Source organism: Alligator sinensis, unplaced genomic scaffold, assembly GCF_000455745.1.
Source record: "Alligator sinensis unplaced genomic scaffold, ASM45574v1 scaffold338_1, whole genome shotgun sequence".
Taxonomy (NCBI): domain Eukaryota; kingdom Metazoa; phylum Chordata; order Crocodylia; family Alligatoridae; genus Alligator; species Alligator sinensis.
Genome location: NW_005842719.1, coordinates 253,533 through 280,775, shown reverse-complemented (window position 1 = coordinate 280,775; position 27,243 = coordinate 253,533). Strand labels below are relative to the sequence as shown.

Genomic DNA, 27,243 nt, shown 5'->3' with positions numbered 1-27,243 from the left:
CTAATTGCATATCTGACGTCTCTTAATAGGATTACAGATGCTTTCCTGAAAGCAGATCCCCACATTAAAATAGAGGGTTCGGACAGAAAATACTACAAGATTTCTACTGCAATGGAAGATATGGAAGCCTACTCTAAACTAACAGGTATGAGCTTTCAGTGATGACTTGTTTAACTAGCTAAGATAACCTACTTATGTGGACAGGGACGATCCTCTTTTTGTTGTGCTTGCGCAGCATGTAGCACAGCATGGTCCTTATCCTTGGCTTCATGCTCTTAATGCTTCTATAATGTAATTAATAAGCAATGCATGATTTGATCACCATATCTCTGGGCTATGACAATTTGTTAGACATGGAATTTCTGCTTCCTGGTCTGGTTGTACTTAGCCATTCTTCAAGGTGTATTCATTTTCATTCTGTTGCTGGTATATAACAAAGATTTTTTAGTTCAAAAGTGCACCACCACCATTTTCTGCATGCTGACGTGCATTTTGCCACTTATACAACTGCATGCAACACAGCGCAATGTGCGTCAGCTCACGTGCGGAGCAGACTCCATTAATCAAGTACATCGGGGCACACAAAGGTATGTATATAAATGCCCTATAAGCCTGAACCTGAGGTGCAAGGCTCAAAGTGGCTATATCCATATCATCACAATAGAAGGAGCTCTGCAGGTGCATCATATGGGGAGATAAATTATATGTTTTATTTCTTTTGTTGTTTGGGGTTTGTGTTACATGGGATGACCAGATTGTGGCTGTAGGGGAGGATTGGAGGGGACACAGCAGGGTGACTGGGGCACTCTGAGTTTCAAGCCCAGCAAAGCAACAAGGGGAATGGGGTAGGCTAATGCTAAGAGGGCCAAGGCCTATGTGTAAGCACAGTGAGGCAGGGCCAGGGACCGAACATAGGAAGAAAGAGAGTGACAGAGGCCAGGGATGCATGCTATTCTCTTGAGCTGTGGGCTTGGAACCTGGCATGTGCAGTCCTGGAGGAGAGCTTAGAAGGGCAGGTGCCCTGAAGGGAGGCCTGACTGGGACAGGCAAGAGCAAGGGCCTGGAGGGGCAGAAGCCCCTGGAAGGTGGCACAGGCAAGGCTCAGGCCAAGGGACCAATGCTTGAACAAGGTGACCAGAGTTAGAAGGGATCACAGGGGGAATGCCTTGGAGACGCTCTGTATTGTGAGGGGCTAAGGCCCATATAGAGCTCTACCAGGGTCCAGGACCTGGTGGGTATCTAGGGCTAAAGCCTAGGGAGAGGGGCTGAGGCCTGGAAGGTCCAGCAGAGCCAGATGGAGAGAGAGACTGGGCTACCGGAGCCCAAGCAGGAGCAAGAGAGCCCTGTTTCAGTTTGTGACAGGGGGCTGTCTTAAGGCTGGTCATGACATCAGCCTGTCCACCTGTCTAGGGCAGTCTGCCCACCTGACTCATCCGCCACGCCTTTGTTGTAACTAAATAGTTGTTTCTACGTGGGAGGCTGCCCATTTAATGCCCTGATGCCAAGGGCATAATACACGGCTCCAAACCATCCCTGTAGCGTGTCCCAGGACTTTCAGATGGCACTCACTCTGTCCCTTTCTTGTGCCTCAGTCACACTGTCCTGCTCTGTATAGCCCTTCCTGACCACCCAGGCCTCTCCCTACTTTATACAGCCCTCCAGGCTTCATCTCGTGCATTCTTGGTCCTGGCCCCTCACAGAGCTTCAGGCCACCCAATTCAGACCCTACTGTATGATGAGGCATCAGGTCTACTGCCCCACACACTGGGCTGATTCCGGCCCCTGGCCCACTTTGGCCTTGGGCATCTCAAATTTGGCCTATGGCCCACTCAAGCCTCAGGTGTCTGTCAGTGTGCCTGGACCTCTAACCTGGCCTCACGCTAGGCCTTGTACTTATTCAGGCCTCCCACTAGGCCTCGCTTGCTCCGGCGTTGGGCCTCAGGTCGTCCTGGCCCCCCTGCTGCCACCCAAGCCTGGTGCTTTTCTGTCAGGGTATGCTCCCCTAGTCTTTCCCCTCCACAGAGTCACCCAAAAGGCAGTGGGGGCTGAGGCTTTCAAGTGCCCCATACTCACCTTTCACTAGGGAGGCACAGGTGTGGCATTTCCTGGAGATTGCCCCACTACAGGCAGCCCCACCACACCATCCAACCCCAGCAGGGGATAGTTTCAGGTCATGTGCCAGGACCACTGCAGGCCTACCTGCTCTGGTCTTTTTCTACCCATCTGGGCTCTGATGTTCTTCTAGGTCTGCTCACTCCTGGGCACAGTATTCCAGCCTCCACCTTATCACATAACCATCAGTCACTGGCCCCCAACTCTCTCTCAGACCCCTTAGAAGATACCTCCCATCAGGTAGCTGAGCTTCAGCCTCCATCATCCCTGCTGCCCCACACTGCTTGCGGGGCTCTGCCATGAGCTTCAGAAGCCCTGATGGCCGCTGCAGCAGCTGATGTGTGGGGGCTTTTTTTTCTTTTCTTTTTTTTTAAGAACCAGGAGCTGGGGCCAGGTGGGGCAGCCAAGGGGGGGGTGGGTGCTGGGAGAGAGGTCAGGGGGTGCTCAGGGAGACTGAGGGAGCAGGCAGGGGATGGCGCCTGGCGGGGCTTCCCCCCATGGTGCCCCCCCGCCCCCTATTTACCAGCACAGAGTCCAGGTCCAGCTCCCTGCAGCAGTGAGCAGGGACTGCCCGAATCTCCGAAGCTCTCCGAATCTTTTCCAAATCAATTCAGACCTTTTTATTGGTCTTCTGATTTGATTCGGCGATTCAGCCACCGAATCGGGCTGAATCTTCTCCAAATCGAATCAGCACCTGAAGCTTTGAACAGCCCTATCAAGCAGCTTCTGCAGTTATTCAGAAAATGTTCTAGTAGTGAAAATCTGTAGAACAGCTGCTTAAAATGTGTGCATGTACTGTAATGGGAGACCCTAGCCTACTTACTAGAGAGTATGAATGAAAAAGGAGAACTGTTTGTGAGCTGAGAGCCCTGTGAAGTGCTGCTTTGGGCCAGAGGGCTAGTGAAGTGCTGATTGGGGGCACAAGCCTTGGGAACCACTGGAGTCTGAGGAGCCAGTTAGGGTTGAGTAGCCTGTGAAACTGATGATTGGATGGGCCTGAACAGGCATGGCCCTGTGACGTCAACATAGATGGAGAGACACCTAAGGACTGAACTGAGGGCCTACTCCTTAATAATCATTACCATCAAAGGCATAGCAGGAAAGAGACAAATTAGGCCACTGGGATGTTGGGAGGGTTGGCAGGCAAGAGCTAAATGCTGGGAGGCAGCAAACCACCCCAGGATACCTGGGATCTGCTATTTCTCCACTGTAAAAGCATGAGGGTTTAAAGCTTATTTTGGTAGAGCAGTGTTTTGATTGTTTAAATCAACTCCTCCAGTCCACCTCTCAAACTAGGTCATTGTGAATTGCCACAGGTGTAACAAAAGCAAGAAGTCAAAGAAGATACTTGCCTTAGACCAAAGGTATCAAACATAAGGCCCAGGAGGCAGATCTGGCCCTTGAAGCCATACGATCTGGTCCATGGGTCTTGGCTTGACCCCATACACTGCATGCCAGTGCTGGCACTGGGTTTGTGCTGCATGCAGTGTGTGGGCTGTACTTGGTATTGCATGCAGCACGTGGATCTGGAGTGTGGGATACATGTGTGCCCTGCCAGACAGGTCCTGTGGGCTGGCTTCAGTGGGCACAGATAGCCTAGCCCTGGAACCAGCACACAGGAATGGTCTGTCATGGGCACCACATACAGTGCATGCCCTATCCCTACCCCTGTACTGCATGCAGCACTGGGTCGAATCTGCACGCTACGTGCAGCACAAACCCTGAAGCAGAGCCAGTGCATACTGCATGCAGCATATGGGCTGGACCTGGCACCAGAGATGTTGCATGCAGCACAAGGGGTCATTTCTGATCTGGCCTGCAGACCAGTCCAGCGATCCTCAACCAGCGCATGGGGCCAGGTAAGTTTGACACCTCTGTCTTAAAGTAACTAATTAAAGGTATTCTTTATTTGTTCCATGACCTACTCAAATTCCTTGCCATTATGGAGTATTGGTGGAGGAAGTAAAGGAGGAATAGGTCTCCAACTCTTTTTGAAATCAGGAAGGAGGACCATCAGAGTTTAGGCACAGCCCCTGACAGACAAGCTACTGGTCAAACTTGAGTATATCAGTGGTTCAGCATATTTGGCCAACACATCTTAAACCATGATTACTGTATGATAGCTGCCCATTTTCTTCCCATGCTGCTTTGAAAACACTTCCAGTAACAATTTTTATCTTGTGCTATTATATTCTGGAACCCTTCTTAAGAGACCTGCTGCTGTCTGAGAGAGAGGGGGGAATTTTATTTTCTAGCATCCATTGTTGGAGATATAAAGTACTTGTCTTATATGCAGGTATTTCTCTATTACATGCAGGTCTCTTCATGCCTTATATAAGGGATGTCAAACTCACCTGACCTTGTGGGCTGAATGAGTGGCCTTGGGCCTTGGACTTACACCCTGTGGAGAGTGGCTGTTGTGGCAGGTTCAGCCCATGCACTGCACGCCCTAGCCTATGGTGTTTGCGCAGCCTGCGGCACATGGGATGGACCTGGCGCTGCAGGCACCACAGAGGCATCCTATTCAGCCCACACTCGACACCCTGTGCTGTGTGCAGTGGTAAGTCCATCCTGCACACCGTGGGCACTGCGTGGCCCCTGCTGGCTTGGGAACCATGTGCAGAGAAATCCCTGAGGCTAGCATCTGCGGCATAGGGATGGACTTCCTACATGCACTGCATGCAACATGGGGCACACACTCCATGCAGCACCCAACTGAATGACACTGCATGGAGTGTATGTCCTTTGCTGGCCCTCTGTGCAATGTGTAGTGCACATAGCCTGTCCATCCCCTGCCCCATATATACCATGTGCCAGCCCTGGGGCTCAATGTGTATGCAGCCCCCAGGGCCAGCACAGAGCATGCGCTCCCTGCAGTACATGGGGTAGACCCAGTACTGCACATGGCACAGGGACCTTGAGGCACAGACTGCATGTGATTCTCCAGACTGACCTCCTGTGCTGCCTGCAGCATGTGTGGTGCAGCATTCAGCCCAGTGGCAACATGTAGAGGGACTGTGGGGGACCCCTGCCACCCCAGTCAGTGAGATTGGCCAAAGGGGGACTGCTCCCCCACAGTCACTCGCTGGTCGCTGTGGGGGCATGTGCCCCCCCCCGACTAAGGTGGCACCAGTTGCCCATGATCCAGCCCTTGCATAGCATGCTGCATGTAGAGCTGGGGCCAGCACATGGGGTCAGTCTAGTGACCCTGGGGCCAGATCAAATGGTTCCATGAGCCCTATGTTTGACACTCCTGCCTTAAATGAAGAAAACAGGGGATAGAATCTTGTACTAATGCACTGTTGTTGGGATATGGAACTTTCATTCATTCAATATATAGTAGAATTAGAAAAGGCTGTAACTAGTGAACGAGGTGTCAGTTGCAAAACTGTTAATCTTATCCTCAGGTATGGGAGGTCAGCATATCTTTTAATTTTTATTTTGAACATTGTGTATAAGAAATTTTAAAATGTTTTTGTTAGTGTATTGGGTCACTCTTTGAAAATGACATGGATTTTTTTCTCCTGAGTTAAGTTTTTGCATAAATTCAGCTTGCATAGTACAAGCATAGATCCAGAGTTTGTCTTTGCTGTAACAATTGGAACTTGACTTACTGACTATATAAACAAAATGTGTTTAACTTTGACAGATAACATCTTTCTGGAGATTTTGCACTCCAGTTGTCCAGAACTGGCTGAGGCACGAGAAATTTTGTATAAAATAGAGCAACGTCAACTATACAAGTATGTAGGAGAAACTAAGCCTAAAAAAGGAAAGGAAATTGAAAAGGTAATCTCTGTTGATGGCCAGCTTTAAATTCTGCTGCTGCTTGAATGTACAAATCTTTTACTGATCTGTTGATTGTAAGTTGCTTGTGTCAAGGGCACATTGACAACAGAACCAGCAAGTGAATGGGAAAGAGGGATATCCGAAAAGTAGGCGGGGAGGGGGAAGTGTTAAAGAAAGGTGACTTACTGATTTAATTATGGAAATCTGTTTGAAGTAACATGTTTTCTGTAAAAATATCAGTGTGTCACTCTAGTTCAAAAATTAAGTGAGAACATCTGATGAATCCAAGGAAATGGTCTATCTGTTTAGATAGTAACAAAAATCTGATACATGTGCCCAATTCATCATTGGAATATTTTTTCCCCCTAAACTTGACTCAAAATGTTTTACTATTGATAATTAGAAATAATTACTGAAATTCTGGAATTTGCACAACCTAAAATCTCAACTGGAATGTTACACACCAAAGATACTATATAGCTGAAACTGAGATTAGTGCTTATAGTTGAAGGTTGCTTGGCATGTGCTGTTGTAAAATGCTGTGAGTTAATATAAGTCTGTCAGAACTTAACTTGGGTTAAAATATCTGTTACCAACTGAATTTATCTGGAAAAAAATTCAGCAAACACAATTCAGCTATTTCAAAATCCAAAATTAAGGTAAAATAAGCTTGGTCTGTTTTTTTTAAATTTTCCTTATATTTGTTAAAAAGCTTGAGATTTTTTAATGTTACAACTTTGTTATAAAAATATTTTTCAAACATATTCAAGTATAATCTTTGTTTATAAGAAAATCATTCTGTTAATCATGTCATGATTAAATGTGTTTAAAAGCAGAGGTTCAGCACAGTTTCCACTAAAATCCTGGATTTTTTTTTTTTCTTGGAAACGTGAGGGCTGATAGTGTCCTATGCACTAAACACTTTATGGCTATTCAAGACCATATAAAATTATTTCTCTCATAACGGGGAAACTCTAGCCAAATTCACAGAGTTAACAGAAATGCAGACACCTCAAATTTATGGCATTTCATGCAAGTGTTATTCCATCTGCTTTGAAGTAGTACATGTTGTACCTCATCATCAGATGATGCGGTCATAGCAAATACTGGAGTTCCATCTACAATTAAAGTAGATTCATGAAATACAAACGTTTCTGCAACAAATTTCTACAATTAGGGATTTTACATTTTGTGAATGGCAACTAATTTGGAGGAAAAAATATGCTGACTCTTTAAAAAATAACTGGAGTTTTCACTAGTTTGCCTGTATGTCTGTATTCTCAGTCTTCTCAACTGGGTTCTGTTGCACAGTTCTGGAACTGGTAGTACGTGACAAAAACCTTTTTGGCAAGGGACAGACATTACACACAAACTGGTTTAAGTGATCAGAAACTGGTTTAAACCTGTAAGAGAACAGATGTTCAGTACACATAAACCAGTTTGACAATGACTGAAACCTGTTTGAGATAAACCTGGTTGAATGTAGTATCAGACTTAACTGATTTGGGTCAAACAGGTTTATGCAATGTCTGCCCCAGACCCCTTGCTGGTTTAAGATAAATCAGACTCCCCCAGCATCCTGGAATGCTTTCTGGGCTGGCGGGGCAATCTGCTCCACAGCAGAGCTGGCCCCTCCTCTCTGCTCCCTCGCTGGAGCTCTGGCAGAGACTGTAGGCATCTGCCTGACTTCTCCCTGCTAAGCAGGGATTATATTCCCCAGCCCCTCTGCTTTACACAGACACCTCTCAGCATTAGGTAGCAGACCACATGCTGACTACTACACATGCTGTGGGAGACAACAAAGGAAGACAGGTTTTTTGGAGCTAATAGGTGGCTGGTAATGTCCTTCCTTGGAAAAGCTGTTTAAGAAGAGTTTGAACTAATGGAGAAAGGCTTTGTTTTCTTAATTGGTTGAGAAAAACTGAGTTAGGGGTGATAAACATTCCCTGTGGGGCTGCTGAGGAGGGGGGGACCCCTCCCTAGTCCTGCCAGGACCTGGCCTTGCCCCCCACAGCTCAGCACTAGGGAAGAGATGGGAGGGCTACTGTAGTGCCCCCCAGCTTCTAGCCTGAGCCACTGCAGGCAGGTGCCTGAATTTTTTCAGTCCAGAGCAGGTGTCTTTATGGTTACAAACTGGTTTAGCCTAGCCAGGTTAGACTAACCTGCAAAGACTGAATCAATTCAGGGTCAGGCTTTTTAAATGTCTGTCCCTAGCCTTTGACTTTACTCTTTCTCAGGAGGAGTATGACACGTTGCCAGCTGATGTTGCTGCTGCCAAGCCAGAAAACATACCTCACGATATGGAGTTGAAGGCTGAAGACTTCATAGTTGATGTAAATATCTCCTTTTAGAGAAACACATATCAACTATACTGTATCACTTCTGTAATCAGAAAGAGGCTACTATACTCAAATTTAAATGCAAACTTTGTGTGTGTGTGTGTGTGTGTGTGTGTGTGTGTAGACTTTATATTCTAAATAAGCAACTGGCATGTCCCGTTCACACTGTAATTAACTGTGCAATTCAAGGGCACTGTGAAAGATAAGGTAAAATTCAGTTTGCTCTCAGCACTGTGTTGGGGTGTAGTAGGTATCTGGTACATAACAGTAGTTTACTCCTGTAAACTACTCCTGAAACCTATAGCTTAGGGACTCCTAGACTTTTCTTATCGTGTGAATCATATCTTAAAAGTTAGTCCTTTGGACACCTCCTCCCAGTAATTACAGTTGGTTTTCATATAACATTGCTGTGGCAATAGAAAAGTAAAGTGGGAAAGTGTTTTAATTTTAACTGTTCACTGTTGGCTCCACTCCCTAGAACAGTCCCTGTTTCCTCTTTTGTTCTTTTGTGTTGTATTATTTGTTAGTGGAGGCAACTAGACTGTTTGTAGTAAATAAGTATGGAAGCAGGCAGTGGTGGCTCTAACCCCAGATGCCCCAACCGTTTTCTGAAGATTGAGAGCAAGAATCATAGACAACAATTCAGAAACCACTACAGTATACTTTTTGTTCTGTGAACTGTAGAACTCAAATTTCTATGGTTTTCATACAAACCACATTCCAAAACTCAGAAATAGCTTTAATTAATAGTTGGTCAAAGTGAGTTCATACCTTCTGTTTTCCCCCACGAGTTGGTTTGCATGGATCTGAACAGTCAGTCTTGTTTTCTTACAACACGATGCTTTGTACAAGGTAGTCTCCATCCACAGATAGGGAGGGAGGAGGGGATCATAAAAGGCAATGACTGACTTAACTCTGAAAATATTTAGCACAAAACTTTTTAAAGTAAATGCTGCTGAAAAAAAAGGGAAAATGCTGTCCAGTCCCACTTGAGGGACATGTAGCAATGAACTCCAAAGTTTTTTTTTTTAAGAGTGTATTTAATTTTTTCTTCTTTTAAACTCCAACCCAGCAGTGCTCAACCTCCAGTCTGCAGAGCCATGTCATCTGATCCATGGGGCTCCCTATGGGTCTTGAAATTTGGCAGTAGGGGAGCAGTGGCAGTGTTACCACTCCCCTGCTGCCAAATTTCTGAACCTGTAGGGAGATCTGTGGGTTGGATCACATAGCCCTTCATGGTAGGTCACTGATCCACAGTGCAGATCACTCCATGGCTAGATATGGTGTAGTGGATTAGGCTGGAAAGCATGGAAGATTGATCATGAGGCATTGGGGCCATACCGAGTAAAGCACTGCTAATCTTACCCTACCTCACATGTAACCAAGTGAAAAGAAGTTAAGCATTTCCCCCTGTTGAATGTCATAAGTATTTGCTTGCTTGCTGAATGCAAATGCCTTAATTTCTGCCAGCTTTCGCTCTTCAAATTGCTAAGTCGTTATTTTATGAGATCAGAGGGTGGTGAGGGGAAGGAGAGGAAAAACCTAAGTAGTTAGTGAGTAGCATGTTCCCACTGGTATGCATTGTGGCTTGTTCGCAAACTCAGCTGTGGGAATGCATACACTATCTTTACAGCAGTCATAAAACCATTAAGGAGAAACGCACCTTACAACTTGAACCTACTGTTCCTCTGTCATATGCTGAAAACATAATGCCTAGGGCAGCTCTGGGCATGGCTTATTTCTCAGTGGCAGTCTTGGAAGAAATCGTTAGAAATACAAATATTAAATTATCGCTAGTTATTAATAGCTAATGGTTATTGTTGCTTTCAGGGATTCCATATTTTGTGCGTATGTGTAAAATCAAAAAAATTTGAAGACAAATATGCTAGGATGGATTCCATCTAATTTTCTGTCTCCCAAGGTTATCAATATGGATTATGGGATGAAAGAACAGAACCCTATTGATAATGTTCGCTTCTATTGCAAGTCTGATCCTAGCCAGGCAATCAAGATTACTAAAGAGCAGGTACTTATCAGTCTGAACACTTTTATGGATCATGCAGTGTTGGTATTAATTTTCCCATAATCTGGAGTTTCTCTGTTTATAAATGATGTGGAAAAGGGGGGGGTGAGTAGTGAGGTGACCAAATTTGCAGATGACACAATTCAAAGTGGTAAAGAGCAAGGCAGACTACAGAAAGATGTAGCATGATTGAGCAAATGGGCAACTAAATAGCAGATGTAATTTAATTAAAAAGAGTATAAAGTGATGCACCTGGACAAAAATAACTCAAACGATACCTACACTATGATGAGCTGTACATTAGCTCATACCAGAGAGGAAAGAGATCTGGGAGTCATTATGGGCAGCTCACTAAAAACATCAGCTCGGTGCTCAGCAGCTGTCAAAAAGGCAAACAAAATGTTACGGATTATTAAGAAGGGAATTGTAAACAAAGCTTAAATTGTCATCATGGTCACTTATAAATGAATGGTGCGTCCACACCTTGAAGACTGGTCCCAGTTCTGGTCCCCGCATCTCAGAAAGGATGTAGAAGAACTAGAGAAGGGCAACAAAGATGATTAGAGGTATGGAGGGGCTTCCATATGAGGAGATACTGAAGAAGCTGTTCAGTTTAGAAACGATGCTTGGGGGGAGACATGGTAAGGGTTTACAAAATAATAAATGGCAAAGAGAAAGTAAATAGGGATTTATTATTTACTATCTCATACAATACAGGAACTAGGGATCACAAAATGAAACTAGGAGGTAGGTTTAAAATTAACCAAAGGAAATTCTTTATCACACAGTGTGTAATTAAAGTGTGCAAGTCACTGCTACCAGATGTGGAAGCGGACACGTTAGCTAGATTTAAAAAGGGATTGGACAGGTTCTTGGAAGAAAGAGGCAGCAGTAGCTATTTCATAGATTTCATAGGCGTTAGGGCTGGAATGGACCTCGGAAGATCATCGAGTCCAGCCCCCTGCCCAAAGGGCAGGAAGTCAGCTGGGGTCATAGGATCCCAGCAAGATAAGCATCCTGTTTGCTCTTGAAGGTGTTCAATGAAGGCTGGTGGCAGGCTGTTCCAGACCTTGGGGGCTCGGACTGTAAAGAAATTCTTCCTTATGTCCAGCCTGAAACGGTCTTGTAGTAATTTATGACCATTCAACCTAGTCGTCATCCCTAGGGGCGCTCTGGTGAACAAACATTCCCCCAGATACTGGTGGTCACCCCTGATAAACTTATAGGTGGCCATCAGACCCCTGAGCCTGCGCTTTTCCAGGCTAAAGAGCCCCAGGGCTCTCAGCCTGTCATCGTAGGGTCTGCTTCCCTGACCTCTGATCATGCGTGTGGCTCTTCTCTGGACTCTCTCAAGCTTCTCCACATCCTTTTTGAATTGTGGAGCCCAAAACTGGACGCAGTACTCCAGCTGCGGCCTCACCAAGGCCGAGTACAAGGGGAGAATGACGTCCCGGGATTTGCTTGAGAAGCATCTGTGGATGCAAGCCAGCGTTTTGGTCGCTTTTCCTTTACTCTTTTTTTTGTTTGTTTGTTTGTTTGGATCAAGTATAATTGCTGCATGTTCTGTGAACAGAGGAGACACTCCCAAGGGATCAAAACTAGTTATCACCCAAGCCTGCTCACAGACCGGTTCACAATTTAGTAACGGTTCTTAAGGCAGCAATGCCTGCTTGCACAGCAGCTGGCGCACCGACCCACTTACAGCATCCTTCTGTCTGTGTAAAGGAAGTTCTGCTCTGTGGGCCCTCCTGTATTTGGGATAAGACCCAGAGCTCAGGTGCTGATAACTTGTGTTTATTGGGGATTCTCCAGTAATTTTCATAAGCACATCCTGTCCAAATCAAATTCCAGTTTGGCTAATTTCATTGTGCCCCTCTCAACTCTCCTTACAAATTGATTTGGGATTTTATTCTTTTCCTTCATACAGCCTTCTGTTTCAAATGATAGGTAATCTGGGAACTTTGTTCAGTTGGAGCAGAAGTAGAGTAAGATTAAAGGTGAGTAGGAGTTAAAAGAATTCTTGCTTTTTTAATGATTGAGGTCCGCCTGTCTTCCAAGAAAAATTGCCCCTCTGACTCTGAGCAGCTTCAGCTTTTGTTAGTAGAGCATTAAGTCTGATGAACCTATGCTGGTGGCTTCAAAAATAAAAGAGCTCTTTTCTGACTGATTTCTTGTGGCATCCCTGCTGAAAGTTTGAACTATGAACTGTTAGTTGGGGGGATTTGTATAGTCTGAGTGGAAAGTATATACAAGTGTGCCATTTGCAGGTGATACCAAATTATTCTGGGTTGTGAAATCCTAATCTGATACAGAGGAGCTGCAGAAAGATCTCACCAATCAAAGTGAGTGGGCAAAAAAAGAATAGCAGATGAACTTCAATGTCAGCAAGTGTAGGGTAATGTAAATGAGGGAAAATAACCTCAGTGATATATACACAGTAAATGGTTCTGAATTAGCTGTCAGACCTAAGAAAGAGACCTTGTAGTCACTATACATAGTTTCCTAAAAACATCAGCTCAGTGTGCAGTGGCAACCAAAAATGCCAATAAATGTTAGGCATTATTAAGAAGGGAATGAAAAACAAAACTGAAAACATTGTCATGTCACTATATAAATCCGTGATGTACCCACATCTTGAATACTGTATGCAATTTTGGTCTCTGCATCTCAAAAAGGATGTAGTACAATTAGAAAGGACACAGAGAAGGTCACCTAGAACAATTAGGAGTATGGAGCAGTTGCCATACCAGGAAAGACTACAAAGGCTAAGACTCTTCAGCTTGGTAATGAGAAGGTTGAGAAGGGATATGACAAAGGACTATAAAATCATTAAAAGTGTGGACGAAGTGAACAGGGAACTGTTATTCACCAAATCCTAGAATATTAGAAGTAGGGGCACCTGCCAACATTAGTAGGAGATAGGTGTAAAACTAACAGGAGAAGATACCTTTTTATGCAGCACATAGTTAATTTGTGAAATTCATTGCCACAGAAGGTGGTAAAGGCAGATTGTATAATAAGGTTCAAAATAGGACTAGACAAATGTATGAATGAAAACTCTGCTAATAGCTGTTGAACAGAATGCTTGGAGATGTTTCATCTGGCGTCTCTAAACCAGTGCACCTCCCACAGTATTCAAGACATGGATGCACCATGGATTTGTATAGTGGCTTGATTTTGTTTTCAATTCCCCCTTCTTAATGATGCCCAACATTTTATTGTTTTGTTTGTTTTTTTTTGTCATACACTGAGCTGATGTTTTTGGAAAACTATCAACAATAAACCAACAAGAAAGAAGTAGAATTGTCTGTAGAGTTTCCTCTGTATCTGTGTGCAATTATAAACCAAGGAAGCCCATATTTGTTAAATTTCAAATCAGACCCTGAAGCTATTATTTTTTCTCAGGGTTTTTGAGTGTAATGGAGTTGACTTCACGGTTCAACAACTTTTGTTGCTCATAGAGTAGGATTAATTTGGTTTGTTAGGGTATTCTTATTTTATGGTGAGAGAAATTTGAGATTCTGGGACTGAATTCCATAACTTTAAGCAATTATTATATACTTTAAATTTTGATACCAACCTGAAATATTTTCCCGGTCTCTTTTACATGTTTATATGGGACTAAGTAACTGCTGTATTTCAGTATAATGTTGTTATCTTTGACCAAGAGGTAGAGATTGCTCCTATTTTTTATGTACATATGCCTGATTTTGCCTAAAAAAATGTACTGTGTTCATTTATAACAACATGAGCTTTGAACTAAAAAGCTAGCCTTGTGTTTTCAAAAACAGGAACCTGTGTTTGGTTTTTTTAAAGTATGCTACAAACAGCCGTGGTCGTGTTGATTGTTCAGGCCTTTTAAAATCCAATTCACTCCAATGCTCAAATATAGATTTAGGAACCTATCTTTATAGTCCTATTTTTTAATTTTTTTCCTTAATTTTGGCTTTTGAGTTTCCATTGAGATTTGGTCTAGCTTAAAAAAAAAGCCCATATCACAGTGACATATACCCATTTCAGGGAAAGTCATGCTTGTTCAAGATAGTGCTGCAAAACTGAGATCAGTTGCAGCTCTACTAGGTGAGATATCACTATCAAAATACTCTCTTTAATGGTTGACTCAGGAAGAAATCAGTTTCTACAGTAGAGACAATAAAGGATGGTGTCAATAATCATCCTCTTCATAGACCTCATTCTTATGCATTCAGGCAAAATCTGACAAGGCTCTGGTACCAATGGCTCACTGTCTTTCTCGGCCAAAATAATTAGATAGTTTATAAAATGCACAATTTGAGTGGACTGCATGAAATAATGAAAATAATATATAATTCTTCTTGACAAAGTACAATACTTTGCAAGGAACTACTAATAAGGATTCATAGATTGTAAGGGGCTGGAAGGGACCTCACAAGATCATCAGGCCCAGCCCCCCTGCACTACGCAGGAAAGACAGTTGGGGTCAGGTGACCCCAACAAGGTGACTGTCCAGTCTCCTCTTGAAGATTTCCAGGGCAGGTGATTGCAGAGGAATACATCAAGGGCTCAGCAAACAACTGTTCACCAAGGCACCCTTGGGGAAAATCGGGAGTAATGGCCACAAACTCCCAAAAGACCATTTCAGGCTTAACACTAGGAAAAAAATTCTTCAAAATTAAGGTGTCCAGACTGTGGAGTAAACTCCCTCCAGAGGTTCAACACAATCACAGTGTTAGATATTGGGACATGTTTCAGGTTTTTGAATAGTATGGAGCTAAAAATCTAAGATGACACTGCAGAGCTAAAATCTGCCTTAAGCATTAAATGGAATGCGATTAAGATAGAAAGTGAGAGAGCATCATTTGTGTGACAGTCAGACAGGAAAGGGAGAATCATTAAAACCGTTGTCAGATAATGTAGTTTATAATAAGGATAGATTTACTGATGCTGTATTTTCCATGTAGTTATGAATCTGGCTTCAGGATCTATAAGGGCATATCTTAGGAACCTAATTTTCCTGTTTTGTTTTTTTTAATCTTAGCCCATGGTTCAGTTAGAAGATGGCCTCCATTTAAAGAAGTCCTAAGTCACAGTCATATGCCTATTTTAGAGACAGTTTTGGCACATGACAAAAATGATTTGTCATATGAAATGCTTCACTAAGCATGATCCCAAGTATTGAAAATGTTGGCTGTTACAATTTAGTTGATTCCACCATTTCCAATCCTGTTTCAGTTTTAAAATGTTTTATTATGAGTATAAGAATAAAAATGAATCAGTTACTACAATGGAAAGTATTGAAGGAAGGCAAGGTATGGATGATGAGGAAATGGTGATGTTAATGAGAAGGCTATTATTAAGGTATAAACTTATTAGCAAGTGTTAAGCTATATTCTGTTGGTTTCATTGTGGTTTTATTTATTTAAGACTTAAAAAGTCTATTAGATCAGTGTCCAGGCCATTAAGAATACTTGCAGCCATATAGTGGCATCAAAACATCACGTTAAAGAAATTCATTGGATGTTTGTTATGTTTGTCTAGAAGCAGTGCCAAGTGCACATTTGGTACTAAGTTTCTTTCATTGTAATAAATTGTTTTTAAAAATACACAAGTGCAGTAAAAATGACAAATGAGAGTATTACTCATTTTTTTATGAAAAAAATTTAGGATTTCTTCACTCTGGGCTTGTCTACATGTGAAATTAATGTGACACAATAAACTCCAGTGCAAATCATGCCAGAGTTTATTGTAGCCAGGCATCATGTTTACACGTGCTCCTGGGACCACAACACATTGAGCTATGTTGGAGCAGCCCCAGCTGACAGGAGGCCTGGGGGGTCAACCTATCACCCTGGGACTGCTCCAGCCCAACTCAACATGCTGCAGAGGGGCATGAGGGTGCTCCAGTGTGGGGCTAGATGGCAAGGTGGCCCCTGCACTGAAGCACCCTCATGCCCCAGCCAGCCTCATCATAATGTACACGTGTGTTGCTTCACACTAAAGAACACCGCCAGAGGATAGTACTTGTGTTACTAACCTATGGCATAGTTAATTAGTTTCGTGCAGCCTAATAGTGCTGCACATGTGGACATTGAGATTTTTTTGCAGAGCTAATTGGATAGCTCCTCAGTAAATGTCTCATGTAGATTTAATCCATGAGTAGTCTCCCTCATGTAGCATGGGGGACAGGCAGCCCCCGCAGCCAAGAGCCAGGGGCTCCGTCTCCGTGGAGCCCAGAGCCAGGGGCTCCGTCTGGGTGGCAATCTCTGAGGTGCCGGGGGGGGGCCGCGGAGCCCGAGGGGACCCTTGGGGTGCGGCACGTGCCCATCCATGTCTGTCCCATGACTATTGATCATGGGAGTTAAAGATACAGCCTCTGAATTAGAACCTTCTCACCCTTAAATGCTGGAGACCGCAAATGAGAGAGAAACAGTGGGTTGCCGGGGGGGAACCCTGGTCATACTCAGTTCACTCTCCCTTTCAACATCCACTGTCTGCCACTGTGACCTAGGATACTGGGCAAGATGGACTTGTGGTCTGACCCAGTAAATGTTCTTAAGTGTTTGTTACATATAATGCTACTTAAAATCTATTCCTCATTAATTTATATAAAGAATGAAGTTTGACAGGGAAAACCAGAATGTAATTAAGGCTCTAAAAAGAACTTGGACATTTTAGTAATAAATATATATATGGGAAAATCTTGGAATCTCAAATAAACCATTCCATGAATTTCAAAAGGCTATTTAAGTTCTTTTTTTCTGTATTCAAAAGGTTTCTAGGTTTCTGCCAGAGACCTTTGAGGAACAGCTTATCCGAGTTTACTGTAAGAAAACAGATGAGAAGAGTCTCAATGCTGCAATACAGTATTTTGTGCAGTGGTGTATAAACAGAGATTTCACTAAACCACAGGTAAAGTTTGTATAATGTTACCTCCATACATTCCTACCCCTGGAGCTTCTCACCTTGGCCTAGGGAGTCTGGATTTTTATAATTAGTATAATATTAAGGAATTTTATGGGTAAGCCTTATCTGTGTTATAGAACTTCACCATAGCTGAACTGAATTTAATCCACCACAGCCTCCTGTGTGGACACTTTTATTTTAGCTTGTAAACAGCTTTTATTACATTAGCTTAGTTTTAGAGGTGCACTGATACATCGTTCTGATATGGGATCAGCACTGATATAAAGAAAATTAACTGTATTGGAGATCAACCTGATGTGGCTGATAATTTGACCGATACATGCCCGTGTGTGTGCACAGCCGCAGCATGGCGCACAGGCAGTGAGGAGCACAGCCAGCAGCTTGGCTAGCTATGTGTAGCTGGTACGTCTCTTGTGGTAAACGTGGAGAGGGGAGAAAGGAAGTGTGGAGGGGCAAATCAGTGTCTCCCCATGGTGAGGGAGGAGTGGGGCTGGGGTAGGTGCTGCCCAGCCAGAACGGGGTGGGCACAGGACAGAGCTGTGGCTCCCAGCACTGTGTGATGCTGGTCTAGGAGCAGCTTGTCTGCTGGCTTCCATCACTGCTCCTGCCGCTCATCTGGGAGGACATGGGGGAGGTGGGGAGGTGCGTCTGCCCCCGGATCTGCATGGAGCAGGGCAGGGCGGGTGGGCTGCGGCTGGGGGCCATGCTGTGCTGTGCTCAGAGCAGGAGGCAGCAACACTTAGAAGGGGCTACAGTGAAATTTGGGGGGCTGCACCCCCTCCCCATAGCCCCCTCCCAGCGCTGCTGGCACCCACTCCAAGCACAATGCAGCATGGCCCCAGCCCGCAGCTGCAGCCCACCCCACCCCACCCAGATCAGGGGGCACACACCCCCTCCCGGCTGAGCGGTGGGAGCCACCAGATCAGCAGACGAGCTGCTTCTAGACGAGTGGTGCACAGCGGCCTGAGCCACTGCCCCCCTTCCTGTGCCCCCTGGACAAGCTGCGGCTCTGTCCCATGCCCACCTTACCTCCTCCTTCACCACAGGTGTTGATCTGCCCCCCACCCCACGCACACACCCCTTCGATCTTCCTCTCCTTTCACCACAACAGACTTACCAACTGGACGCAGCTGTATCGGAAATCAGATTGGTATCGGCCAATATGCCTGCCTAAAAATCGGCTATTGGTATTGGCCCCCAAAATCTCTATCGATGCATCCCTACTTAGTTTAACTGAATAAAACCCACTTCAATAGAGGATAGTTCACACAGAAACTTGCACTCATTCAAATCAGTGTAACTGATGCAAATTTCGCTCTAGAAAAGGTCTAAGTCATCCATGGGCAGATCTGTGGCCTGTATTTTTCAAAGTATTCAAACATTTTCTCTTATCTGTGTTTTCCCTTTTTCCTCTTGCTCATCCTAAGCCTATTTAAATTTTCTGTTTCTCTGATAGATGCTTTCTGATGAAGAGCATGAGTCTTTAGACTAATGGGGTAGAGCACATTATTGTCCTTCAGTGCAGTTCTGGCTTTTGCAGTGGGAGTTGGTCCAGAGGCACACTGAACCAGCCATGGGTGTCTGTTGCCTCTTGAGTCAAGCACATGCCTCCCTGACACCAGTCCGGAACTGGAAGGGGGTTTCCCCGGCAGCTAATCCCACTGGCCTGGGGGCAGTCCCCGGCAGCCAATCCCGCTGGTTATGGGGGCACCAATCTCACAATAAAAGCAGCTGCGCCACTTCTGGAGTTCCGTGGCCACTTCTGGAAGCAGTGCTAATTTGCTAGGAAATTTGTACACCTTTGCAAATTTGCAAGACCACGGGCCATGATCCCTTGACGCCTGAGGTACCTGGTAGTTCTTTTCATGTGACATGATTTGGCATCATGTCTCCAGGAGCATGCGATAAATCGAAGGAACTGGAAAGAGGGGGCTCCATGAGGCTTTTAATTCCCCCTTGCTGAGTTGTGTTGATCCTGTATTGAATGTGGAAATTCAAGTTGGAAATGAAGATGCTTAATATATTCACCTTGGGTAAAGACATACAAGACTAGCTACATCTTGATGGAAGCTCTGAGACCAAATGCTCACATCACTAATATAATAATGAAGACAGAGAATTAGTAGGTTGCTAACACTTATCACTTCTATATGGTACAGCATCCACTCAGCCAGTACATAATGCTTCCTGGTTTATTGTACACTTTAATGTACTGGACCCTGCAGTCTGTTTTCCAAAAATGCAATCAGTAGGGCAGAATTTCTACAGGTTTGTGTCTACAATTGTGGGCATTTTATCCACTTTCTCTGACTCATTCTTTTGTGATATTGCTGTACCTGGGTTTGAGTTTGAAACCCAGATGTGGATGATGGAGCTAAACTGTTCTCAGAAGATGAAGCTGGATTGTTCTCAGTGCTGGCAGATGAGAACAAGGAGCAATGGTCTCAAGATGCAGCAAGGGAAGTTTAGGTTAAATATTAGGCAAAACTTTCTCATCAGGAGGGTAGTAAAACACTGGAATTAGGCTACTCAGAGGGGTTCTAGAATCTCCATCCTTAGAGGTTTTCAGAATCTGGCTAGACAAAGCCTTGGCTGCGATGATATAGTTGGAGATGATCTTGCTTTGAGCAGGTGATTGGATTAGACCTCCTGAGGTCCCTTCCAACTCTAATTTTCTATGATTCTGTGATTCTGTATAGGATATTTTGCATGCAAGATCGTTAAAAAGTTTTCACTGCTTCTATAATATATATAGAATAGTGATTTCATTGTACAGCTACACATAGTAGTTAATTGCACAGCAATAGCATGCTTTAATAGAATCATACATTTAAATCTGTACTGAAGTTCAGTGATGCATTCCAGAGAGAGGCTGTGAGTAATCAGCACTTTGTTTGCTCAGCACTGAATGTGTGAGCTCAAGATAAAAACAAGGGTGCTTAATATATTTGCTCTGTGTAACAACATACAAAATATTTTCAAGCTTAGCTATTTCCTAAATGTGTACTGATCATGGTCAAAATTAGGAACCAGTTAATTTCTGTAGGAACACTGATCCAAAATTTTCATGTACAGTGATCAAGCATTGATTGCAGTGTTTGTGTGGGTCTCATCTTCTAATCCATTTTACTAAATATTCTAACGTTGAGGTTTTTTATTCTAAATTCAGGAGAATGCTTTTAAAAGCAAACCTTTTCTTTCTTTCATTGGTTTGATAGGATGGTGATGTGGTTGCCCCTTTGCTAACTCCAATGAAAGCAAGCTGGAAAAACACTGAAGAAGATGAACTAGAAGGTCCAACTGAATGCAAGAAAGCTTCAAAACCCAGAACCAGACTTTTCAATAACTGACTTATTAAATGTATTCAAAGCCTTTCTGATAAGGATTTTGCACTATCCCATTTATCTCTTTAAATGATGGCTGGCACATTTTATAAAAAGCCTATGTGAAATAAGGATAGGCTGTAAAAGCTTTTCAGAGCAGATTTACAATAATGCATTTTAAAAGGAGCTGAAATTTCCTATATAGCGTAGTTAATTAAAACTCTGTGTATTATGGTACTCAGAGGGGAATTTTATATGGAGAGATTATATGTTGCAACAAAACTTAACACAACTGTTTCTAGTGTGTTCTTTGAATGTACTTGTCTTGTATAGCAAGAGTACCTTTTTAAAAATGAACTTCAGAGGCTTGATAAAATATACAAATTTCCATAAGCATACAAAAAGGGCAAAATTTTACCCTGGTTGAAATGCAGTGTTAGCTGTATTTTTCAACGCAGTTCCCACTTTGCTAAAACAGAGAACTGTGAGTATAAGTTTCCAGTTTCTTCTATCAGTGCAAGTATCATAAACGAAATGTTGGAAAGACCTATTGCTATTTTCTATAATTTGGATCCCCTTGTTTATGGTAATACTGAGGCTTTATCAGAAATGTAAGAGCTAAAATTTGTTTTTCCTAGAATCTTTGCATTTCACCTTTAAATAACCAAAGATCAGTCTAACTGTAAAAGCTGATGAATGTGAGCTGTGTCTCCTCATGCTACCAAAGTGCCCAGACACTTTATGGGTTTTTTTAAAATAGCTTTTTGGTTTACAGAATGTGGTTTTTACTTCTGTATTCAGTTACAGAAATGCTGTGCTCTTTCATTACTATCTGAACATTCCTGGCAAGAAAAATTTGGCTGAAGAGATACTGTCAACTTGATTACTCACATATTTTAAAAATGAGGATATGGTTACACAGCAAAATACCTTCTCAGCAGTTAACTAATGCAGCAGTCTGCTAATGCAGTACTTCTGCTACCTGATCTCCCTCAATTAACTCTACAATCCACAGCATTGTTCAGTGACTTTGCAATTTTCACTGGTATATTAAATGATTTCTTTCCTCTGTTGCTTGTGGGTAGTCTCAAAAGTTCTGCTGAACTGGCTGAGTTCGCCAAACTAACTGTTCAATACAAAGGCAAGGCTTTCTTCCCCTCTTCTTTTTCCTAATTTTTCACTTGCATCTCAAATGTTTTAACAAGTGCAAGTCAAAAAGCCCCTCTAACAAAAGTGTTTTTTGGGAGGGTTTCTCCAGTGTTGTTTCTTTTTTAGTTTTTAATTAAAATAAAATAAAACCCTTCACTTCCTTCTCTAAAGATTTTGTTTTTGACTTGGTTTTCAAATGTTAGCCACTAACTCATCTCCAATTAAAAAAACCCTTATGCAGTAGCAGGTCTTCATAAGATGGGGCTAACTCTCCTTCAGCTCCAGGCACAGCTGGAAGTAATCAGGAATTAGGCTGAGTTAGCCCTCTGGGCTACAAGAAGAGGGCTCTGGCTACACAGGCCCTTATATCTAGGGCGACCATATTATTTGTGCAGAAATCCATAAAGGGGTAAGGAAATCCAGAACAGGGGTGGAGGTGCATTGCATATTCGCACGTGCTTGTACACACACACACACACACACACACACCCCCTGTGCAGGTGAACATACCATGCACCCACAGAGGGTGGTAGCGGGTTCCTATCCAGCGTGTTCATACAAGATAGTGCTGAACTTACCCAGACCTGACCCTGTGGCTCCTAGGAGACCTGATAATGGAGGAAGGCAGGGCAGGGCAGTGTGGTGATACACAGATACGCTCCACCCCTACCTGTGCACAGAAGCTGGACCTCTCTGCAGCTGATCCCAGCCCACAGGCAACAGAAGCAGTACCCACTCCTGCCCCCACCCACCTCCAGCCACTGCTTAGTAAGTGCCAGGCCTGGCATATATGGCTAGAGTGGCACCAATCCAGGACTTGCTCAATTTTTCACCAACTGGCTGAGGCGCGGCCTATGATATTCAGGACTGTCCTGGCCAAACCTGGACATATGGTCACCCTACTTAAAGCCCAGAACAGACAGCAACATGCTGTCTTGGCACAGCTTGCTAGTTTGTGCCCCTGGCCTGCTTGGAACTTCTAACTCAGACTCCTGATCTTGCCTTTGCACTCCTAATGTTGGCACATGGTTGAGCTACCATAACCACCTGTGCCCCAGTCACTTGCATGGTGGATCTCTTCTGGGCCCTGGACCAATCATAATTTTAGCCCCCACCTGATCCCTTATGATTCTGAATGTTCTTTGCCTCCTGACCACTTACAGCAGGAGTGGGCAAAAAACAGCCCGCCAGGCAATTTCATCCATTCTGTGGGTGCCCACCAACTAACCGTACCTCACCCAGCCCTTCCGCCAATGAGGGTGGGAGCGAGACACCACATATACACATACCTGCTGCAAAATACCCCATTGTGCCTCACTCCCATCCTTGTGCATGGAAGGGCCCAGCCCAGCCAGCACACAGCTTCCTGGCAGCGCTGCCACTGCTACAGCTGCTGGTGGGGGGGAACCTGTCAGCTTACCCAGTGTCCTGCTCACTCTGGGCACCAGGTAGGGAAGCGGTGGGGGGCAGCTGCAGCTGGGCAGGAGCGTAGAGCATGGGGCAGATGCTAGTGGCAGTTTAAAGCCCATGCCCAGGGAGGCGGTGGGAGCATGGACCTCAGATGGGCAGGTGTGAGGGAGGATGCGGGGTGTAGAGGCCCCCCCCACACACACTCCCCCTCATGGTACACCCCCTGTCACAGGCCAGCTGGGTACTGCGAGTGGAGCACTGTTTCCCATGGAGGTAGGGTCAGAGGTTTTGGTTGCCTCTTTGGGCTCTGGGTGGTTGTAGAATTTCGAGCTGCAGGTGGGGTTGTGGCAGTGGTCACATCGGGACCTGGGGTGGGCAGCGTACCTGCAGGCAGAATATAATAGCACCAGGGCCATTGGAAGAAACCACAACAATCTTCTCCCATCCCACACCCATTTTTCCTGATTCTGGCATATGGGAGGAAACCAAGCAACCACTCAGTCCCACAGTAACATTAACGATTCCCCCTTGCCAGTTCACAATCCACTGCCGGTGACTGAAAGGCCAGTTTTGCACTTCTTCGATTGCAGCTGGGCGCTCCCAGTATCCCAGTGTGTCTGAGGCTTTGGCAGTGGGTGTGATCTGGGGTGTGGAAGCATGGGAATGCCCCACATTAGTCACAACAGCAAACGACTAGCAGTCCCGTCCTGATGGCGTTCCACCCCTTCATTGCTGGATGAGGATGGCGGCGTTGCTCTGGAGCAGGATGATGACTCCCGAGCACCCCGAGGCCACTACGGCTGTGCCCGTGGATGGACCCAATCTGCAGGAACAAGGAAAAATTGAGTCTGGCTCCTGTTAGATGGATCTGACCTTGACACCCACCATGAGTTATATGTGTCCCATGCCATTAGCACCCCTTCCCATTTGTCCCCATAACTACTACCTGGTCTCCTGCCTGGAGTTTCCCCTAGCCACCCCTTGGCTGTTCCACTGCCAGCTCACGGGGCCCGCTTTGATTAAAGGCTTGTTGCATAGGGCTTCCTCCGGCACGGGGCCGATTGTTGGCCCAGTTGACTGAGCAATCCAGGTGCAGGTCCCAGTCCTTGAGGGCTGAATCAACGGCCATTAGCGGTTGCACTTTAAGATACCGTTGGCTCGTTCTACCAGTCCATTAGATTGCGGGTGATAGGGAATGTGATAAGTCCACAGCACGTGATGTTTTGTGGCCCATTCGTAGACAAGATAGTTGCGAAAATGTGAACCGTTGTCACTTAGCCATTTACCCACCTCCCGCAGAGCTGCAAACAGGTTTTCCAGTGCTTGGCAAAGGCCCGGGCAAACATCATTCTGGTGCCTGCTTCCACTGCTACAAACATACTGTCACTTTCTGGGGGGTGTGGGGAAGTGAGCCTATAAAGTCGCATTGCCAAACTTGCCATATTACTTTCTCACCGCGTAATGACAAAGGGGTAGTCAAGGCGGGGGCTAGTTGGGCCTTGACTTCCTGGCAGGTGATGCAGGAGTTGACCAATTCCTGTGTTTCCCTTTTAGTTAGGTGAATGCCCCAGGAAGTGACAGTATAGTGCCATCGCGGCCAGGGTGCCCATGCTGCCAATGCAGCCATTCTGCGGCTAGCACTCTAGGGGTCTGCTGGAGGGAGGGGCTGGGCGCCTTCTCTGGGGGAGGCTGAGCCTCTGCTTCAGCAACAAGGGCTTCTGTGTTGTCTTTGGCTAACTCATCTACTTGCCTGTTCCACTTTGCTTCAGGCCCTTCAGCTTTTTTGCTCCCGTGTGCTGCACTAACATGTCGTATATGTAAGGGTTGCACCAAGTGGCTACCCCTGTGGAAAAAGGAAAACTTCAAAAGGTGAGGCAGAGACATTTGGAGCTGTTGGTAAACCAGACCTCTACGTCTTCTGATATTTCCATGTCGGGTGAGAACGGAGGGGCTTCCTTGATGGGAGATGGCTCATCAGAGCTGGTTGTGTCTGGGTATATGTTAACTGTGCTTTCTGTGACTTTTTTTCCACTAGTAGTGGATGCCCCTTTGGGGTTACCCACACAGCCTGACTTAAAATATAATAGATTCATTTTTGTACTGTTGTTTCTTGGGCCCTCCCTCCGGGTGGGAGGTCTCGGTCAGACAATGCCATTCCCAGGATAGGTACCCAGGATTAGGACAGTGGGTAACTCCCCTCTCAGGGCCTCTGTGGCTTCTAAAGCTGCAGCTGCCACACACAGCATTTGTTTTAGCAGAGTATATCAGGCTTCAGCCACCTTCCAGCCTTGGCTCCAAAACCCAAGGGGCTTTCCCTCTGCCCTAGGTGTATCTCTCTGGCATAAGCTCCAGTGGGGCCCCCTGTTGGATACGTTTACATGGAGCCAGAGCTACCCTTCTGGGTGTCGTGCTGCTAGGGAGGTGTGGGTGGTTACCGCCTCCTTGAGGGCCCGCATGGCATGTTGGTGCTCAGGGCCCCGTTCCCACTGTGCCTTTTTCTTGCACAAATTATACAGAGGCCGGGCCAACACGCTAAACTCGGGGACATGCAGGCGCCAGAAGTTAAGCGCTCCCAGCTGGGCTTGCGGTTCTTTTACATTGTTGGGGGCAGGGGTATCTACCAGGCTCTGCAGCTCTTTAGCCGGTATGGTGGGTCCACCTTGTTGCCATTGGATTCCCAGGAATTCACACTGGGGCCCAACTTCTTGGATCTTTTTGCTGGACCTGCACCCACACCGGGTTGTTGTATGGAGAATGAGTTTGAATGATGGTTCCATGCTCCAGTTGTCAATTACTGATGTCACCAATTAATGATGTCTTGGATGGGTTGCATTGCCTTGGGGGGTGTGCAGTATTGAACCATACATTCGAACTAACAAGTCTATTATTGGTTCCCCTGGTTTAGCTTTATGTTGTTCTTGCAATTCTTTGATTTCTGTGTGAGTAAAGGACCATGTCTCCATCCAGAGATTTCCCCCATATGGCCCTGCACGGGTCATCACTACTGGGAAGGTTTGGGCTAACTCTCCTCCTAAATTCTCTTGGACGGTTGGGGCATAAGGAGGTGGGATCTCATGGGCTTTTGCTGCAAGCCTCACATACTTATGATTTCCTGGCTTAGTTTCTGCAATTTCACCATACAGACCCTTGCTCTCTGGGTCATCCCACAGTTCAGTTTTTGGAATTCCGCCATAAAGACACTGCCGGACCTTTTCAGGGGAAGGTTCGACCGATCGTGCCACTTGCACCTTCTGCTCAAGGGAGGTGATTGCCTGTGTGACTAGTATCTTTTTCTCCTGACGCTTTAGTATCTCTAGTTGGTCTTGCGCTGCTCTGGCTGCTGCACAGGCCACGCTACTAGAATGCTTTTCTTCCCTTAATTCACTTTCAAGCTGGGTTACTCGACTCTCTAGGGATTGGATCTTTTGATGGAGCTGAGTGGCTTCCTCTGCTCCCAGTCTTAGGCAGGTTGCCAGCAGCCAGGACAGGCATCGTTTCCTTGGTCTGCCTTTCTGCATGGCAGTGAATGCAGCCCACTGACAGGGAACTGTGGCGGGATGACTTCAGGTGGGTCTTAAACTTTCTTTATCCCACCCCGGATTCTTAGTACCCGTAACCTCTTCTATTAAAGCAATCAGCGGGGCCCACCCTTCTGCCCCCTCTGCACTATTCTTCCCCTCTGAACTCTCCATCCTCAATCCTGTTCGTGACACCATTTGTCACAGGCCAGCTGGGCACTGTGAGTGTATCAATTTAGTTGCAGGCTGACTGAGTGCTGCAACTGTATCAGTCACTGGGCTGTTTAGTCCAGGATTGAGGAGGCAGAGTTGGGAGTGAAGCAAAGGCAAGTTTCACTTATAACAGTAAAGATAAATTTTACTTATAGCAGCAAAATAGCAACAAAAATATTTTTAAGCACGACTGAGTAGGGCTAATGGAAACCTGGTGGGATTCGTCCCACAACTGGGCAGTACATATTGAGGGTTATAGATTGTACAGAAAGGACAGGGTGGGGAAAAAAGGGGGAGGGGTTGCGCTCTATGTCAATGAGCAATATACGTCAACCCTCATCAAGACGGAATCCAAGGATGAGGAAGTAGAAGGATTGTGGGTTAGGCTACATGGGGGGCAAGGAGAAAGGGATTTGGTGGTAGGAGTCTGCTACAGACCCCCACATCAAGGGGAAGAAATAGAT

At 45.2% G+C, this 27,243-nt stretch overlaps 1 protein-coding gene across 1 annotated transcript in view; it reads left to right on the top strand.

Annotated features, from left to right (window-relative positions):
* The window catches only part of SAMHD1 (SAM and HD domain containing deoxynucleoside triphosphate triphosphohydrolase 1), a 106,338-nt gene extending 84,544 nt beyond the window's left edge, over nucleotides 1-21,794 (top strand). Inside the window, exons 12-17 of the mRNA XM_025216270.1 lie at nucleotides 30-145; nucleotides 5,762-5,901; nucleotides 8,139-8,234; nucleotides 10,162-10,266; nucleotides 17,014-17,151; nucleotides 20,385-21,794. Of these exons, the coding sequence (XP_025072055.1) occupies nucleotides 30-145; nucleotides 5,762-5,901; nucleotides 8,139-8,234; nucleotides 10,162-10,266; nucleotides 17,014-17,151; nucleotides 20,385-20,516 (727 nt within the window). The 3' untranslated portion in view covers nucleotides 20,517-21,794. The remainder of the gene's footprint in view (nucleotides 1-29; nucleotides 146-5,761; nucleotides 5,902-8,138; nucleotides 8,235-10,161; nucleotides 10,267-17,013; nucleotides 17,152-20,384) is intronic.
* Nucleotides 21,795-27,243: the final 5,449 nt, after the last annotated feature.